Below are 20,065 nucleotides of genomic sequence, written 5' to 3' on the forward strand. Positions count from 1 at the left end.
AGGCTGCCTTACTCAGTTTGAGTTTGGGAGAAGCCATGTCATCATCGTCAGGCAGTGGGCCCAGTTCTTTCCTTTTATCCTTGAGTAACTTCTCCAGGATGTGCGCGTCATTGTACACCTATATTCCATAAATATATTTAAAATTATTTTCTAAAATACTTCCTATTTAAATATAATACATAGACACAAAGTTTTAAAAACACAGGTTAGACTAGTTTGGAACTAAGGAAATAAACCTTGAGATCACTACAAAGCAACAAAATCACATCTTTGTGGAGTGAGCCTAGGCCTCAACTGGTTTGTTGTGAAAGCTTTCCAAGTGATTTTAATGTGCTGACATGCATTTAAAGTTTGAGAACTGCTAGAGTAGAATCATTGCAAGTGTCTACAGAAGTTTTAAAATATATTAACATGTGTTTTTTCTCCATAAATCTTTTACTGGACACTCAAGTAGCATAGTTAACTCAATAACAATTAAAAATTTAAAATATTTGGTAGTTGGAGAACAATACCTCAAACACTGTTCTCAAATCCCATATGAAATGGGATTTAGCATCAATCTGAATTCACAGTCAGGAATTTGATCTGTGAAAAGCAACAATTCCTGCTTAGGAGCTCTCTAAAGAATGAAATGATTTGAGAGTAGCATATGTAGCTAAGAGCAAGGTTACCTATCTAATGGCCTCCCATTTCCCCAGCACAGGCTCTGTCTTTCCTGTCTGTTGCCAGAGCAGAGGGGCTGAGGGAATGTGACCTCTTTTCTTTGGCTACCCCTAAGGGTGGCTTTTTTCCCCTACCAGTGGCAGAAAACAGCACATTAGCCAGCACATTAGCCAATGTGCTGAGGACATTGTAAACCCTTATAACAGAGAAGCATTTCTTTGCTCATAAAACATCCCACTTTATTTTATATTCAAATGTAATGGTGGAAGAAAGAAAAAGTGACTTGAAAACATTATTTTATTTCTGGGAGATTTAAAGTAGATAAACTCAAAAATATATCCGCACTCCTATCCATGTTAACTACAAGATTATTTACAACAGCCTAAGGAAACAACCTAAGCGTACATCAAGGGATAAATGGAAAAAGAAAATGTCGTGTACAAACACACAGAGTACTGTTCTTGCCATTTGTGACAGCATGGATGGACCTTGAGGGAATTATGCTAAGTAAATTAAGTCAGAGGGAAAGACAAATACTGCATGATTTCACTTATATGCATAATCTAAAAGAACACAGCAAAAGAAACTCATAGATACTGAGAAAAGATCAAATCATTATGTTATATACCTGAAAGTAATACAATGTTATATATCAAGTATACATCAATAAAAAATTAAGTAGATAAGGAATTTGAAATAGAAAAATATCAAAGAAGAATGTATCCTAGCTCTACTGATAAAACTGAAAATCAAGACTTCTGGCCAAGATGGAGGCATAGATAGATACACTTTGCCTCCTCACACAACCAAAAGAAGAACAACAAATTTAAAAACAAAAAATAAGCAGAACTGACAGAAAATCAAACTGTATGGAAGCCCCACAACCAAGGAATTAAAGAAGAACACTCATCCAGACCGGTAGCAAGGGAAAAGATGGACAGCTGGATGTGGCAAGGTGGTAGCTAGAGGACTGGACAGGCAAGGCAACAATGGCAGTCCCACATTTATGTGCAGATAAACCAGGAGGAACTGGGGAGCAAGACAGATCATATAACCCAGGGATCCAACACGGGGAACTAAAAAAATCTGTGGGGGTTGTGGCAGTGAGAGAAACTCCTAGCCTCACAAGGAAAGTTTGCTGGAGAAACCCAAAGTGTCCTAGAATGTACACAAACCCACCCACTGGGGAATCAGCACCAGAAGGGCCCAATTTGCTTGTGGGTAGCAGGGGAAGTGACTGAAAGCTAGCTGAGAACCGAGCAAGCATCACTGTTGCCTTTCAGACTCCCCCTCCACATACAGCACCACAATACAGAGACATGGGTTGCCCTGCCCTGGTGAATACCTCAGGCTCCACTCTTACAATGTAACAGGTGCGCTGAGACAAAGAAATATGACCCAAATGCAAGAACAGATCAAAATTCCACAAATAGAACTAAGTGATGAAGAAAGAGCCAACCCACCAGATGCAGAGTTCAAAACACTGGTAATCAGGATGCTCACAGAAATGGTTGAGTATGGTCTCAAAATAGAGGAAAAATGAAGGTAATGCAATGTGAAATAAAGAAAAAATATTTATTTTTAAAAGAATATTTTAAGGAAAACAAAGAATATATTTTCTTTATTTTATAAAGAATATTTTTCTTTATTTTTCCAATAATGAAGGGAAGGAAACCAAAACTCAAATGAACAGTTTGGACCAGAAGGAAAAAATAAACATTCAACCAGAATGGAATGAAGAAACGAGAACTCAAAAAATTAGGACAGGCTTAGGAACCTCCAGGACAACTTTAAATGTTTCAATATCTGAATCATAGGGGTGCCAGAAGGGGAAGAGGAAGAGCAAGAAATTGAAAACTTATTTGAAAAAATAATGAAGGAGAACTTCCCCAATCTGGTAAAGGAAACAGACTTCCAAAAAGTCCAGGAAGTTCACAGTCCCAAAGAAGTTGGACCCAAGGAGGAATACACCAAGGCACATCATAATTACATTGCCCAAGATGAAAGATAAGGAATCTTTTTTTTTTAAGATTTTACTTATTTATTTTTAGAGAGAAGGGAGGGAGCAAGAGAGGGAGAGAACCATCAATGTGTGGTTGCCTGTCATGTGTCCCTAATGGGGACCTGGCCTGCAACCCAGGCATGTGCCCTGAGTCGGGAATTGAACCAGCGACCCCTTGCTTCACAGGCCCACACTCAACCCATTGAACTACACCAGCCAGGGCAAGGAGAGAATCTTAAAAGCAGCAAAAGAAAAGGAGACAGTTACTTACAAAGGAGTTCCCATAAGACTATCAGCTGACTTCTCAAAAGAAAACTGGCAGGCAAGGAGGAGCTAGAAAGAAGTATTTCAAGTCATGAAAGGCAAGGACCTACAACCTCGATGACCCTATTCAGCAAACTATCATTTAGAATGGAAAGACAGATAAAGTGCTTCCCAGTTAAGGTCAAGTTAAAGGAGTTCATCATCACCAAGCCCTTAGTATATGAAACATTAAAGGGACTTATCTAAGAAAAAGAAGATCAAAACTATGATCAATAAAATAATAACAAACTCACAACTATCAACAACTGAACCTAAAACAAAAACAAAAACTATGCAAACAACTAGAACAGGAACAGAATCACAGAAATGGAGATCACATGGCAAGTTATCGGGGGGAAGCGGAGAATGGGGGAAAGGTACAGGGAATAAGAAGCATATATGGTGTGTACAAAATAGAAAGGGAGAGGTTAAGAATAGTATAGGAAATGAAGAAGCCAAAGAACTTGTATATATGACCCATGGACATGAACTAAGACAAGGAAATGCTGGTGGGAGAGGGGGTGCGGTGGGGAGGGGAATAAAGGAGAGGACAAAAATGGGACAACTGTAATAACATAATCAATAAAATATACTTAAAAAATAAAATTTTTCAAAATTAAAAAAATCCTGAAAATCAAGATACTTCTCAACAAAATCAGTTATTTATAGGTGCATATATGGGACTATTCTCATTCTTACATATCATAACATTTTAAGAACTATCCTTGAAAATGTATAGCTACTGAGAATAGTAATAATAATAATAAAAGATTTTAACACCATTGGCTTTCATATGAGTGTTTATTCAAATAATAGGCACAATACTATATGCTCTGTATATACTATCTCATTTAAATCCCACAACAATCCTGATGCACGTACTTACTATTATTATCCCCAAACTTACTGATGAGAAAAATTAGGTTGAGAAAAGATAAGTTACTTACACAGGGTTTGGCAGAGCAGAATTCAAATCTAGGATGTCAAATTACAGAGTATGAACTTTTAACCTTAATAATATACTCTCTCCCATTTAAACAATTAAGAAATGACAAAGTATTAAGCAAGTCACTGAGAAGAATAACCTAAGTTAGGTCTCTAGATCTGGTCTCTCAAAATCCGTTATTCCATAAACACCCAAAAGAAGATGTGTCTACTCCAGGATTCCTGTATGTCCTTACCTGGGAGCCCTCCTCGTTATAGTGCCTGGCATTCCGGAACATCAACTTCATGTCTTCTATCATTCCCTCTTCCCCTGCATATTTGTCATTGCGGATGTTATGCTCAATTATTTTCAAGTCCATTGGCTCCAAAATAATTTTATAATAATCAGGATAGTCCTTTTTAGATGGTTTAACCATAAATAGATCACAAAGTCTTCTGCCTGACCCTGGCTCACGAGCTTCAAGAACAACATTGAATAAGATTTTCATTCGCTGCTTTCTAATGTTCTTTTTACTGTTGAGGGAGGAGGTAGAAAAGGAGAAAAATGAGAACAGATTCAGTTTTTTTTAACACATGGATGAACATGAATGAAACAAATTATGCTTGTGAGCAGATGCTTCATGATGATTATTGATTACATATGCCACAAACACAGTTAACATGCTGGATGCCATAAGCAAACATTAGGAAAACTTCCAAAATCATTAAAACATAGTGACTATGGTGGGAGCAGCCAATGAACACCAGACAAACCTGTTTGGAATATTTATGAAATGCAATGCTTGAAAAAAGATCTTGTCTGACAGCTAAAGAAAATGAAATCTCATTATCAAGTGAATATACTTTTTGTTTTTAAGAATAGAGCAAAACTGAAATAAAACTATGGATTCCCTATTGTTATAAACAGTCCTCAATAAAAACAAAAGAAACACAAACAAAAAACCCAACAAATGCACACACGCAAGGGTTCTATCTCTTAAGATAACCATCTGGAACACCTGTATATTGTTTATCAGAAAACAAAGCGAGGCTCCTGCCAGACTAGTATCTCTATAGTAGGTACAAGTTGCTCTTGCATTTACCCTGTCAGGGCCAGTCCCTGCTTCCCACCTCCACCAGCATTATTCCACAATCTCAACCCAGCTTAAAGAATAAATGGTCTGTGGTTCATCTGAGCTCTTGAGTAAATTTTCATCTCCAAGTGTGAATCCCTATCTTGTTCTCCAAATCACCCTATTGAGATATGATGCTAAGAAACAGAAATGAGTGATATGGAACAAAGTACAAGGGACCACAAACTAGAACCTGACTTAAAAGGGGGCCCAGAAGACATATGCGCTAGTCTCCTAACTGTTAAGGAAACTGGCTGCATAGAGAGGCTAAATGACCCAACCAAGGTGAGTTGTCTGGTGAATTAGAAGAGATGATCTTTCAATATGATTTCTGACCCAATGTATGTCTTCAGGACACTGATAAAGAAATTCTAGCCAGACTCAAATCAGCAGTCTACAAATAAACAGGCAGCTAGGTAATAAAAATAAATGACTTACAATTTACTTTCTATTTGAGAGACACTAAGAGCCTATAATGTAGCACTTAGAAGTGAAGAGTTTTTATCTGTTTCCTATATTATAAATGAAAGGAAATTCACTTTTAAAGCAAATTATATAGCTCAATGGGTCTCCTAGTCCAGTCCTCCAACCACTCTCTACTGCTGGGACATAGAGAAGCCACAGGCCAGATATTTTCTCTCCAAGGTTCAAAATATGCTTAAAAAAGAAAAGAAAAGAAACAAAACTTGAATAATTAACAGATGTGAAAAGAAATATTTATGCATAAGTCAAAATTTAAAATGTCTCAGAAATGTGTATCTTCCTAGCATCATGGTGCTATTAAGAGAGAAAAAGGACCTCTGTTTCCTAGGGTTGAGATCATCCTCAAAACCTGTGCCTCCACTCAAACTGTTCATTTCCCTTAGTGGCTCTGGATCATTCCTGCCATTTCCTCTTCTCAGTATTTTTGTGTCTCTATGTCGAAAAAGTGATTGGTACACAATGTCAATCTAGAGAAGTTTTATTTAGTGGAAACTATTTCTACAAAGAGGCATGGTGGGGCAGTGATATGACAGGAAGAATTCATTCCCTCAGTCCAGGACTTTAGCAAGTGGATAACTGAAGGGGAACTTGGGATAAAGGTAATATACCACAGAGTTCCATATCTAGGGAGAGATTATAGCACAGATGAATTTAACCTTCAGGAAGGCTCTAAAGAAAAATTTCAGAACCTGAGTTTGATATCATGGAATACTTAAAACTACTAAAGTCAGATATGATTTCTTTAGGTCTTACTTGTGGGTGCTGAATTTCAAAAGGAAGACTCAAGAATTCAGTTTTCAACATCTGAGCTACAACCAACTCAGAATGAAATCCCTCCTCACCCCAGGAATATCAAGCAGAATTCAACTGAGGCCCTTACCTGGACCAAAAGGAGATCAACTCTGTTCACTTCCTAGTTCCAGCACACCACTCCCAGTTACCATTAGGCTTTTCAGTATAAAATTACAAATAGTTTAATCTCAGTGAGTCTAGGGCAGATTTTTATGAGATTTCTTATAGAGAAAGAAAAGCTTTTAACTAAGTATTAGGTGAAATGCCAAAAAGTAACAGAATGGCAAGTGGTCCACTCTTCCAACTCAAATAACTCTTGACACTGGGCAGCTTTGAATGGAACACACTCAAAATATAAAATCTAACTGTGTTTAAGGCAAACAAAACTTTTGTTATTAAGGTCACTTAGGGTCTTTTCTGAACAAATCCAGTTTTGTTATTTTGTTTACATTTTTCCAGATCCTTTAATGGCCTTTGAGAATGAGACTAGTGGGCCATTACTTTTAAACCTGGCTGTCAGAAAAAAGGCAGTAAATTTCTACTCTTAACACTAACTGTATTACATTAGGTGGCTGGTTTATCTACTTTATGCTTTTACAATATAGATGCCAAACTTTATTATGTCCATGACTTTTGAAAGTAACTTCAAATACATTTTGAAATGAGACTATGTTACAAAAAGACAGCTATTATATTCCCTACTTGATATTTTCTAGCTACTGTTTTCAATGTCACTTTGCTTTTCAGATTCTTTTTAGAACCCCTCTGTGCATCCTACCACTCTTCTCTCTCACATCATTAACTATAAACTGTTTATTTTTCTCATTTTGGGAAAGGTGTGTAAAATTAAATCCCAGACTTTGTAACTGGGATACTCATTCTCCTTATCTTTATAAGGAGAACTACCAACTACCTTGGAATGAAGTAAAGTAAAATAAATCTAAAGGGAATTAAAAAACAGGGCTGTTTATCACTGTGCACTTCAGGAGATGCTAATTCAGATCACAAATGTTATAATACACATACAATTCTAGAATTGTACAGGAGATGGGCCACAAACAGTCCTGTGCCAGTGTCAGTATACTACAGCAATTTCCCAACAAATGAAAGTCAAGCATCTTGATATACGGGTGCTTTTCTAATTTGCACAAAGATTATAAGCTAGCAGAAACTCTGTTCTGAATCCCTGTTTTTCTAGGACCACCACCACCACTCTCCTAACCCTTAAAACCAGCCAGAAACACTGGAATCACTGTCATTTTTTGCTTTTCTTAGTTTATCACCAAGTTTTGGAGAACCTCCAGAGCTCTTCTAGATCTGAACTTTCAATTTTTCATGCCATAGTGTTATTCCTGACCCTCATACCTTGTGGCTGACCACTTTCTCAAATGTCCTTAGTTATCCTTCCTCTAAAGCTATTACTTATTATATATGTATCTGTATATAACACACACAAAGACATGTCATGTGCTATTTATAGTTATAGCTAACACTTCTACCACATGCCAGTGACTGTGCTAGGAACTATCTACACATTCTCATTTAATCCTGTGACTCTGATAACCAGACACAATATTATCCCAACTTTGCAGATGTGAAAACAGAGGTTTAGATAGGTCAAGTGAATACCTAAGGCCAAAAAGTGAGTAATCAAAACTGAGGCTTGGATCAACTGATAATCACCAGGCTGCCTTTATCATGTCCTTCCCTTTCCCAAGTTAATGCTGACCAACAACCTCTCTAATCAAAACCAACTCTGTTCATAGACTTCAAGGTAGCCCACCATTGAACTCCTTGGTCCTACAGCTTCAGTGGTGACTGCTGTTGAGCTAAGTAAATACAATGGTTCTTTCTGTTATGAGGCTTGCTACATTCCATTTTCAAGTCTTCAAGAAGTAAAACTTTTTACTCATCTTTTCTAACATGTTTTCCCAGACTAGTAACATCTGACTAAAAACAAAACTAAATCTACTGATTTCAAATTTTGATGTTAACAGAAACTACTTCCACAAAATAATCAGAGCTACATCTATTGAGTACTTACTGCATTCAAGCTCAGTTCTAAGGGCTTTAAACATATTAACCAATCAGCTCCTTGCAGCAATCCTAGGTAGGTACTGTCATCAATGCCTTGTTCAGATGAGGAAATTGAGATGAGGCTCATATTGGAGTTAGTAAGAACTGGGATTTCGTCCTGGCCTGTGTGGCTCAGTTGGTTGGAGCATTGTCCCATAGCCAAAGGGTTGTGCACTTGATTCCTGGTCAGGGCACATGCCAAGGTTGCGAGTTCATCCCTGGTCTGAGCATGTACTATCCCTGGTCCAGGCACGTGTGGGAGGTGACCAATTGATGCTTCTCTCTCGCATCGATGTTCTTCCCTCTTCTTCTCCCTCTCTCTCAAAGCAATGAAAAAATGTTCCTGGGCAAGGACTTAAAATCAAAACAAAACAAAACAAAAACCCCTAAAACTGTAATCTGAGTCTGGGCAGTAAGGCTCTAGAACTTGGGGTTATAATACTACTCCATGATGCCTTGTGTTTCTATTTCTATTACTACTCCAAGCCAGTGCCATACACTATGAGGGATATAAAAGAAATACAACTCATGGTCTTTAAATACCAGAAAAACTTTTCTTAAGGGAAATATTAGGAAGAAGATAACTAATTTTGTAGGTTGGACTACATATGGTAGTAACATGTAAATAAGCTAAGAATACCTAACTTTCAAGGAAAAACATGGTAAGGAAATGGTATTTCCTAAAGCTGGGCAATCATGATACATTTCTATACAACAACACAACTGTGTATCTTATGTAATTATTTTTAGTATGTTGTTTTCACATAGCTTCATTTGTTTTCAAACTGCCTACTTTTTTTCCTTGGCCAATAAGTTCCTGGCAGGTACAGGTGATGATTAAAGTTCTCCTTTATAACCTATAAGAACAGAGTCTGGTGTTCTGGAAGCAACTGATACTCCATGAATGCCAGACAGCAAAGATAAAAATAAAAGCACCACAATGATTACTAGGACTATAACGTGACAACTCATAAACTGTTTTTAAAATCATAAGTAACATGCAAAATAATGGATACTTTTAAAGAAATAAAACATGGACAAAATCAGAGACTGAGAAAATGTTCATGCTCAAGAAGTACTAACCCAATCATAGGTGTCAACACAGAGAGATATCACTTGGATTGTCAACATTGACTTTAATCCCTCCACCATCCCCAATCTGTAAAAGGCATCCCTGAAAGGGGACCAGCACCCACTAGCCCCTAGATGCTGGCAATGCCACCATATTCTCACCCTCTACCTTTTGCTACAGAAGCACAGCTACAATGATTGGTGAGAGGGCTTGCTGCCCCCAGCCAATCTAGTAACAAATTATGGCTAATGCTGACTTTATTTTACTAGCTATACTTCTAAATGATACTGCTTTCTTTACTCATAAAATCAACTAGCACTCAAATAAAAACAATTATTTCACATGCTTACGGCTTCACTGGTCACCTAATCAGCATTACTGACCATGCCACAGAAGCTTACACTTTAAAAAATGTTAATGCATAAAAAAGGACTGCACACCTGGATAGCCTCCTGAGACCCAACATCTCACTGTCAAGAGTGTTCCTGGGAAAGTAGAAACAAACATTACATGTGAAGAGAAACAAAATAAGCAACATTGGAGGGTCATGTATAAACCAAATATGGTTGAGAAAAAAAGGATTATTCAATCCAAAGAATAAAAGATATTAAGAATGCTTGAAACATTTCGACATGGAAGAGAGCAGGTAGATTTTTGGGTAGAGGAATGAGGCAGAAGAATGCATTCCCACAATGAAGAGAACATACCAACATTAATTTTTCTCAGACTCTTTAATATTAAAAAAAATACAGCAAAGATAGAATCATACACAGTACTTAGGAGTAAAGTCAAGTGGTACTTGGAAAACTTGGTCCTGACTTCCAAGGAAGGACAAGCTTAACTTACTAGGCTTCTGTGTTTGCTTGAATTTTGGAGAAGTCCATTTCTTATTACCAAAACTTCTTAACATAATTACCTTCTAAAAGGCTCATTATGTTATTTCCTTTGTCATAGTCCAAAGTATAGGACTTCTCTCAGCCCTTTAACATTCATTCATGCCTGTATTTCAAAGCTGAGTATGTTCTTCTACTACTTTAGCCATGATTTGTATTTGTTGTTCTCTTATGTCTGTTTTTCACTTTGTTATACAAACCACTTCCTAGGAAATCTGTTCATAAAGGGACTTAGGTCTGAAGTGGCATTCATTATTTCAAGAATTTAATGCTCAGTTTTCTTTTTATGGTAGGTTTTAGAGTAATATCTTTCATTTAATCTACTTGGGTTGTCCCACAAACAACATACCAGAGACAGGTAATTTTTAAGTATCTGGCCTAGGCTAATGCATCCTTGGAACTGCTTGTTTTTTTAAACATTTAACTAGTGTAAGATCTCTCTGTTCATTCAGTGTTGGCACTAATTGTACCATCACCTTTGCCTCCATTACCTTCTTTTGCCTGAGAAGTTTTTATCTTTGTTGGTGACTGATCTGGAAAACACAGGTGATGCTGTAGTAGAGTTATATAATTACACTCAAAGATGTTCTTGACTTGATGTCTCTGATCTGCTTTCACATTTTTCCTCCGTTGTCCCTGGTATAACAAGGAATTAAGAACTTGGAAGGATGACATTCATAGGCCAGTAATGGAGGAGACTCACATCTCAGGGTACACCGATCAATCAATTTAGTTACCAAGACATAAAAGAGTAAACAAAGTTATTTTCAAAGCTAAAAATGTTTCCCCAAATGCTATTTATAAGAGGGTAACACAGGACAGCTTCTTGTTTCTAAACCACTTTTTTAATCCTCACATCTTAGTAGACCTATTAATGCACGAATAGAATTGTATCAATTATTACTAAGGACTTCTTTGTTCTACTTTCAATCTGTCAAGCTCTACTATTAGTGATAAGATATCCCCCCTGGATTGACTACTGCTAAAAAGATGGTGAGAAAGTTAAGAATGAGGAAGAATACAGTGTTCCACAAAGACCAAGCCAGAGAAATTCCATGTGGGAGGCATAGACAAAAGAGATGGTCTAGCATGATTCTTTATAGAAGTCCAGCTTCAGAATCTCATAGTAAAGTCCCCTTCCATAAAACTTGTCAGAGGAAGAAAGGGGTAGGGAACTTGAGGGAAAGGTTAGAAAGGAAAGGAAACCAAATATCTACTTTAACATTTTATGAACTACAAGAAGTTATGACTTGGTATTTTAGAATTTGACATCCTTAAAATGGCAACTAAAGATCAGATTAACAAGGAAAAACCAAAGTGTAAGAGTAATGACTTACTTCACTATAGTGAGAACACTAAATTTTTTGTAATTCACCATGAAAAATTACCTAAATTAAATATAAGTAGCACTATCAAAACACCACATTAAAACAAAATAATCTGGAAACCAAAAAGAACAACATGTTTTGCCAACCTATGTAGGTAGTTGTCATTTTTAACCATATCTTCCAGAAGCAGTATGGTACTTGCACAAAAAGTACTAATACAGTTTACAAATAAATTCTAAAAGGCATGTTATCAAATATTTGAAGCTTATAAAAGAATTCATCCTTGATATTTTAAAAATCTTTTTTTGTACTTATTTAAAACAAAATAAGAGCACATACCTTTTTCTTTTGGCACTACCAGTATCAGAGGTGGCTGAAGAAATCATGCTGTCTCCATCCTCAATGTCGTCTCTCCTGGCAAGTTCCTTCTTCTTTGCCTAAAACAGAGCAGATCCTGGGAGTCAAGTTCACTTTTCTGAGTACTCCTAGAATATATGAATATTAAAGAGGTAGACATATCAGATTCACACAGAGAGATACAATGACATGTAGGATATATAAAATTAAAGCCAGTAAACATTTTAAATGGCACAATTTAACAAAAGCCTGCATGACAAAAAAAGTAAGTTAAAAAACTGGATCCACTTGCGGTCAAGATGGAGGCGTAGATAGATATGCTTCGCCTCCTCGTGCATCTATAAAAAGGAACCACAACTAAAAATGCCAAAACAAATAACACCCAGGACTGTTAGAAAATCAAACTGTATCGAAGTCTGACTAGCAAGGATTTAAAGATGCCACATTCATCCAGGCAGGTAAGAGGGATGGAGATGGGGCAGAGAGGCAAGGAGACACAGTGGTGTGGTATGGAGAGGCAGCAGAATGGGCATGGGTGCTCCCACATTCATGTGTGGTGTATAAAAACCAGGAAGGATACCTTGGGTGGATAAAAATCAGGAGGGATACCTTGGTAGCCAGCAGTTCCAGCCCCAGGCCAGACTGCACAGCCCAGGAGTCCAGCGCCTAGGAGTTAAATCCCCATAATTTCTGGCTGTAAAAATCAGTGGTAATTGGAGCAGGAGAAATGCCTGATTTTCAGAAAATTTTGCTTAAAGAACCTGCACTGTCTTAAAACATATACAACCCACCCAGTGTGGGATTCAACACCAGGGCAATAGCTAAAAGGTCATCAGTCACATAAAGGGAGCAGGTGAAGAGACTGGAAATGGGGCGAGTGCTGGGCAAACTCTCAGAAGCCAGACAGCAGCAGAGTCCGCTCTACCAGCCTTCCCTTCACAAAGAGCCACAAAGTAGTGAAGCTGGTTGCCCCACCCTGGTGACTACCTAAGGCTCTGCCCCACACAATTTACAAATGTCTTTTATAGGAAGTCAAAACAGCTCTACCTAATATGCAGAAACAAACACAGGGAGGCTGCCAAAGTGAGGAGACAAAGAAATATAGATAGCCAACCTGCCAGATGCAGAGTTCAAAACACTGGTGATCAGGATGCTCAAAGAGCTCATTGAGTATGGCAACAACATAAAGGTAGAATTAAAAGTTACACTAAGTGAAATAAAGAAAAATCTACAGAAAACGAACAGTGAAGGGAAGGAAGTCAGGATTCAAATAAAAAGTTATGGAACATAAGGAAGAAATGAACATTCAACCAGAACAGAAAGAAGAAACAAGATTCAAATAAAAGAGGATAGTATTAAGACCCCAGGACATCTCCAAATGTGCTAACATCTGAATCAGAGGGATGCCAGAAGGAGAAGATGACGACCAAGAAATTAAAAACTTATTTGAAAAAATAATGAAAGAAAACTTCACTAATTTGGCAAAGGAAATAGACATACAAGTCCAGGAAACACAGAGAGTTATAAACAAGTTGGACCCAAAGAGGAACACATCAAGACACATCATAATTAAAATGCCAAAGGTAAAAGATACAGAGATAATTTACAGACCTACAACCTGGATTACTCTATCCAGCAAAGTTATCATTTAGAATGGAAGGGCAAATAAAGTGCTTCCCAGATAAGGTCAAGTTAAAGGAGTTCATCATTACTAAGCCCTTATTATATGAAATGTCAAAGGGTCTTATCTAAGAAAAAGAAGATCAAAACTATGAACTGTAAAAGGGCAACAAATTCACAATTATCAACAACTGAATCTTAAACAACATCAATGACAAAAAGACAACAACTAAACAAACAACCAGAACAGGAACAGAATCATAGGTATGGAGATCACTGGAGGGTTATCAGCTGGAAGGAGGAAGGGGAGAATAGGGGAAAAGGTGCAGGGATTAAAAAGTACAACATAATTGGTAGGTACAAAATAGACCAGAGGATGTTAAGAATAATATAGGAAATGGAGAAGCCAAAGAACTTGTATGTGCAATCCATGGACATGAACTAAGGGGGGGGATTTCTGGAGGGAAGGGGGATACCAGGTGGAGGGGGACCAAGGGGGAAAAAGTGGGACAACTGTAATAACATAATCAATAAAATGTATTTTTAAAAAATGGATCCACAGAATTGAGGAATCAACACTAGCCAAACTGAATTAAAATACTACAAAGAGCACCAACTTGTTAAAAACACTGAGGGAAGTTAAGTTGTAGGGCACCCTGCTCTGGTGGCCATATTTAATTTAAGTAAAGCTAACTCAAAGATAGTGTTTGTTACCCTTGACTTCTTAAGCAACAGTGTGGCTAAAAGAAAGTTTAATATGTACTTTTGAACACATGCATTTTTAAAGACCTCTGCCAAACCCAGCTGAAAGCATACCACAGCAGACTTCAGGAATACATATAAAGTAATGAAAAGGAAATACGTGAAATCCACAACACTGATCATAATGTTGACTGTAATAAATGAAGAGTCTATGGATGATCTAAAATTGCTTTTGCTGCTTCCTTGTTTTGAGATTCACTTTCCAGAAAGACTCTACCAAAAGCTGACAAGGGACACAATTTTAATTTCATATCTTATGCCTTTCTGTCTCAAAACCCCTAGGTGACCTGTGACCTCAGATATCCTCCAAGGTGTGCTCTTGGAAAGGATATGATAAACTCAGGGACACCGTACAATGATTACTTTGCCTTAAGATGCTCTTTTCCAAGGACCAATGATACCTCAAAAGAGATAAAGTGTAGAACCAAAAAATAAAACCTAAATAATGGATTATCACCTATGATTGAAGGGAAATTTCCTGAGGACACTAAACTCACTCCCCAGAGACAAGTCCCTGCTTCTTCTACTCACAAAGCTAACCCAGTCCAAAGCTAAAGTATTTCTACTTTACATTGTCCTGATGACTCTAAAAAATATTCAGTAGTACTTGTGGTTGAAATAAATTATGTGACCCTGCTGGGGGAAATCATACATCTTAAAAAATATTCTTAAAATGTGTAGAATTATTTCAGTTATACATACAATAACTTAGCAAAACCAAGATATCATACCTGCATGACTTGCTGCAATTTTAGAACTCGCTTGTATATGGCTGAATTGGGTACATTATAGCGTTTGGCATTTTCAAACATTAAATTCAGATCACACTCCAAATGATCCAAAGTTTCATATTCTTGGTTCTTTAGCTTTGTTCTGTGAAAGACATACATATGCCTACAATTTCCCATTTGAAAATTATAAACATCCTGATAAGCAATGTATGGCATCTTCATTAGTGATACTGATTAGAGGTCTGGAAGTGACATTTTCAAGATACAAAGTGAGAAAGCAAAAGTACTGTTATATTTAGGGAATATGATAGTTTAACTAAAAATCCAAAATAACAAACAAAACACTGTAAGAAGTAATAAGAGGACCTATTAAGGTGGTCAATTACAAAGCAAATATACTAGCAAAAACCCAATGGGAAAATCCTGTTGGACTAACATGCAAACCCTACGCGAAGAGACAAAAATCAGGAAGGTTAAAACTATTTTAATGAAGATCATGACAATCTACTTATTTTTGTAAATCAGAGATCATTCCAGTTCATGAGAGTTAAAGAAAAGAGGAAGTACTGGCAATTCCATGAAGGAGCATTTAAAATAAACTATTTATAGCCCTCCCCCAGGGGTGTTATATATGGACAATAAAGAGTGGTCTAAAGATGGTGAATGAGAGACAGAAATCTTCCAATGCAAACATTTATAACTAATTACAAATGAAGTTTTTAATTATTTTACTTAAAAGTATTACAAATTCTGGTATTTCTCTCAGACACTGTTGTTATTGCTAATACCAACTCTCATGAAGTCCCTGTACACTTTGTACCAAGCGAAGAGTCATGGTCTGCCCTAATTCTATATGAATTTAGACAGGATAGACTTTTAAATCTTTTGATTAAAGCATCTACACACTATTCAACAAAGTCACAAAAACATTATTAAGAACCACAATATGTGTAAACAGCTTCACAGAATAAATGCAGAAATACCAAATTTGTCTTTTAGAATGACATCCATTCTGCATGTAAAGTTTTACTTAAAATTTACCAAAATCATATGCAGATTCCATATAGTGCTTAAAGAGATACGAACGTTGCAGAACATCTCTGGGTTGAAGCAAAAAACAACAATTAAGCACAAACTCAGCTCTCAGTACCAACTTAATGTTGCTAGCACCCTGAGTTTAAATTATAGCCTCAGACTTATTTCTATCAATTCCAAGGGTAATGTGCTGGATGTTCTCACAATCACAAAGAACAGACAGGACAGTGGGTCAAGGGAAGAGCAGAATGGGAAATAAAAGATGGAGCCACACTGTCCAGCTTATGCCCTACTCTTCCATTTTTGTTGCTTTTGATGACACTCAACTATCTTTCTGCCAACAAATCTTCCTGGGACTGTGTGGTACAACACAGTAGCCACTAACTACATGCGGCTATTTAAATGAAAGTTAAATAAAATTTAAAATCTAGTTCCTTAGTTCCACTACTTACATTACAAGTGCTCAACAGTCACACGTAACTAGTGGCTACCATAATGGACAGCACAGTTCTAGATTTCCCTGCTGGTCATTATATAGCACAATGTAAGGTAGCCCAGCTCCTATGAGGCATCAATAACCCAGCATATGTCCTTGGAAAAAAAGATAGATTAGAAATCCTAAAAGCTGACCCTTCATAACCGTAGTGTGCTATCAGTTAAGCCTCAGCCACTTCTCTATTTCTCATACTCCCTTACCTATGTGTCAGATAACTGTCAGGGTAAAGTTCAAAAGTCTGGAGAGGTGTGGGACTTGACATAATAAGGTTTATATTAGAAAATTCTAACTTGAAAGAAAGTTGTAGGCAGGTGAATGAGCAGGCTGAGGATTTGTCTTCTTCTGAACTAAATTAATTAGATTGTTTGAATTAAAAAAAAAGACAGTGGGAGAAAAGATACAAATGACAGAAAATGTTCACTTAAAAGAACCTCTCAACATCTACAAGGCTGTCATCATTTTTCCTAAGATGAAGAGTATAAAAACCAAATTTTTAGGCTATTTTCTTATGAATGACAGCCTCAATTTCCATGTTATTTTAAGAGGGCCAAATTAGCTGATTTTCTAATATCCTACTTGTATAGAAAACCTCAAAAGTTTGCAATAAATAAAAACACCACAAATCTTACTGATCAAATAATAAAAACAGAAGCTATAAAACCAAAATAATAAAACATACATTGTTTAACCTTGTTTCTTAGAATACAGCAAATACAAGAATTTTAATTCTTACTGTTGTAAGGTTAGTTATCTGCCATGAAAACATCATGTAAATACTAGTTTAATCTGACCATGCCCAATTAAGATATTTTTACCTCCCTTGTCCCTCCATCCAGGTATACTGCAAAACCTAACCCACATGTGGGAGTTCCAAAACATCATTATTTTATAACATTACTTATTTCTTAGTATTTTTAAAACATATTTTATTTATTTATTTTTAGACAGAGGGGGAGGAAGGGAGAAAGAGAAGGACAGAAATATCATCGTGTGGTTGCCTCTCGCACACCCCACAATGGGGAACCTGGCCTGCAACCCAGGCATGTGCCCAACTGGGAATTGAACTGACGGTCCTGTGGTTTGCAGGCTGATGCTCAATGCACTAAACCATACCAGCCAGGGTTTATTTCTTACCATTTTTAATGATACTGTGGTGGTTTAAGTATTGTCTGGCTATATTTCCAATAATCACTTTAACATTGTCTAAACAGAAAAGGAAAACTGAGATGAACCATCTTTCAGTTACTATTTCAGCTAATGAATTCTTCAAAAGCAGTCTAAACTTGTTCTGGGAGGAGGGGAGTTCAACTATAGATAGAAACTTTAAATACAGATAAATTATTGTAATTAAAATATCAATAAAAGGTATAGAAAAATTTCTATGCTTAGTTGAATTATAAGAAACTGAACAGTTAAATTTTAGCTGGATGACTTTTTATAATCCATAATCTGACACAAAAATGTCTAACTGGAATACCTTTCATCAATTTGCCTTTTCACTCTATTGCAGTACAAAGAATATCATTTGTGTTTAGTCAAATTTGTATCTCACACTTTGACTGACGTGGCTCAGTTGGTTGGGTACTGTCTTGCAAAGCAAAAGGACATGAGTTAAATTCACATTTAGGTCACATGCTTGGGTTGCAGGTTTGGTACCCGGTTTTTCTCCCTTTCTTTCTCCTTCCCTTCCCCTTCTCTTAAATACATACATACATACATACATATATACAACCTTTTAAAAAAGACTAATTGTCATATTTAAAAAAATGTCTATCTCACAACAGGAGTGATACTTAAGCATACTCTAAGTATCTGTTATAACATTTTTACTTTTGATATCCTTTTCCATTTTAGGAAGGAAAACACATGTGCAGGCTCAACCACAAGAAAATGGATTTATAGCAAGTAATGTAGAAGATGTCTTACCTGATCTGTTGTAGTGATATGGGCATTTTAATTTGCTGATAATAATCAGGGTATTTTTTCTTTGAAGGCAAATGGAAAAAAGGTTCAGCTATTAGCTGTCCCTGGTTATTCCGACAGCTCCTAACTGTGTCATAAAGCTGATATAAAGGATTTGAAACATCCATAAATGAAGTAATGCTCTCTGCTTCTGATTCTCCTTCTTCATAACGTGCAGCTAGGAAGACAAAAAAGGTATTTGTAAGGAAAAGAACAATATTGTGAAAAGCTCTTTAATAACCTTCCAGGTTAAGCAACAGGTTTGAGAACACTTATTTTAAAAGAATAATCTCTAGTCTTCACTAAAAATGATGTTAGTAATGTTTAATTAATTGTATGTTTATTTAGAGAAAAGTTATACAAGAAATAGAGTAGAATGTTACACAGTAAAAGTTATATTGTTTTTAAAAAGTTACAGAATAATTTCTCTTTTTAAATGTGCCTTTTCACAGATTCCTTGTTCTGTATATGTGGCCAACAAAAGAACAGGTAGCCTTTCACAGTTCTCAGAACTAAAAATAAAAGCTAAAACTATAAAATTCTTAGAAGAAAAAGTAAGTGTAAATCTTCATGGCCTTGAATTAGGTAATTGATTGGCATCTACTTTTTCTTTCTTTCCTTTTTTTTTTTTTTTTAATTTATTGATTTTAGAGGAAGGGGGGAGAGAGAAACATAGATGTGTTGTTCCACTTACTTATGCATTCATTGGTTGATATTTGTATGTACCCTGACTAGAAATTGAACCCAAAACTTTGGCACATTGTGACAACGCTCTAACCAACTGAGTAATCCAGTTAGGGCCTACTTTGTTTTCTTAATAGCTGAAGTGACTAAATAATAATCCTTTTGTGACAACAGTACTATTTATTAGAAAAAAGTCAATAAATACTTTTTTAAGGAATTTTGTAAATGGTGTGGCTTTCCTCCAACTTATGTGACTATAAGGTGAATGAAGTAATCACTTGTTAGAAGGAAACCTAAACATGTCACTTTTTTTTTAACTTTTTTTCACTGTCTTCTTTCTTCTTTTCAGACCAACCCTTATTTTTTTTTAAAGATTTTATTTATTTATTTTTAGAGAGGGAAGGGAGGGAGAATAGAGAGAGAGAGAGAGAAACATCAATGTGCGTTTGCTGGAGGTCATGGCTTGCAACCCAGACATGTACCCTGACTGGGAATCGAACCTGCGACACTTTGGTTTGCAGCCCGCGCTCAATCCACTGAGCTACGCCAGCCAGGGCACATGTCACTTTTATAATCAACAAAAACCAAAAGTAATGAAAAGATACTTCTTTTAAATTTTTTATAATATCAGGCCTAATTTAAATTAAAAACAGTTAATTCTGTAGATAAGCACAGAAAAATTAAATCCATACTCTGTTAAGTAATCTATAGTAATTATGAAATTTCTAAAGAAGATTTAGTACAAAAAT

The 20,065-nt window shown here is 36.4% G+C and overlaps 1 protein-coding gene across 1 annotated transcript in view; it reads right to left on the reverse strand.

Moving 5' to 3' along the window:
- Positions 1-20,065, reverse strand: part of PBRM1 (polybromo 1) — a 123,232-nt gene that overhangs the window by 61,098 nt on the left and 42,069 nt on the right. The window contains exons 13-17 of the mRNA XM_036030884.1: positions 18,597-18,810; positions 15,140-15,281; positions 12,009-12,106; positions 4,150-4,426; positions 13-118 (exon numbers count right to left, since the gene is read on the reverse strand). Coding sequence (XP_035886777.1) covers positions 13-118; positions 4,150-4,426; positions 12,009-12,106; positions 15,140-15,281; positions 18,597-18,810 — 837 coding nt within the window. The remainder of the gene's footprint in view (positions 1-12; positions 119-4,149; positions 4,427-12,008; positions 12,107-15,139; positions 15,282-18,596; positions 18,811-20,065) is intronic.

Source organism: Phyllostomus discolor, chromosome 7 (genome assembly GCF_004126475.2).
Source record: "Phyllostomus discolor isolate MPI-MPIP mPhyDis1 chromosome 7, mPhyDis1.pri.v3, whole genome shotgun sequence".
Classification (NCBI taxonomy): Eukaryota; Metazoa; Chordata; class Mammalia; order Chiroptera; family Phyllostomidae; genus Phyllostomus; species Phyllostomus discolor.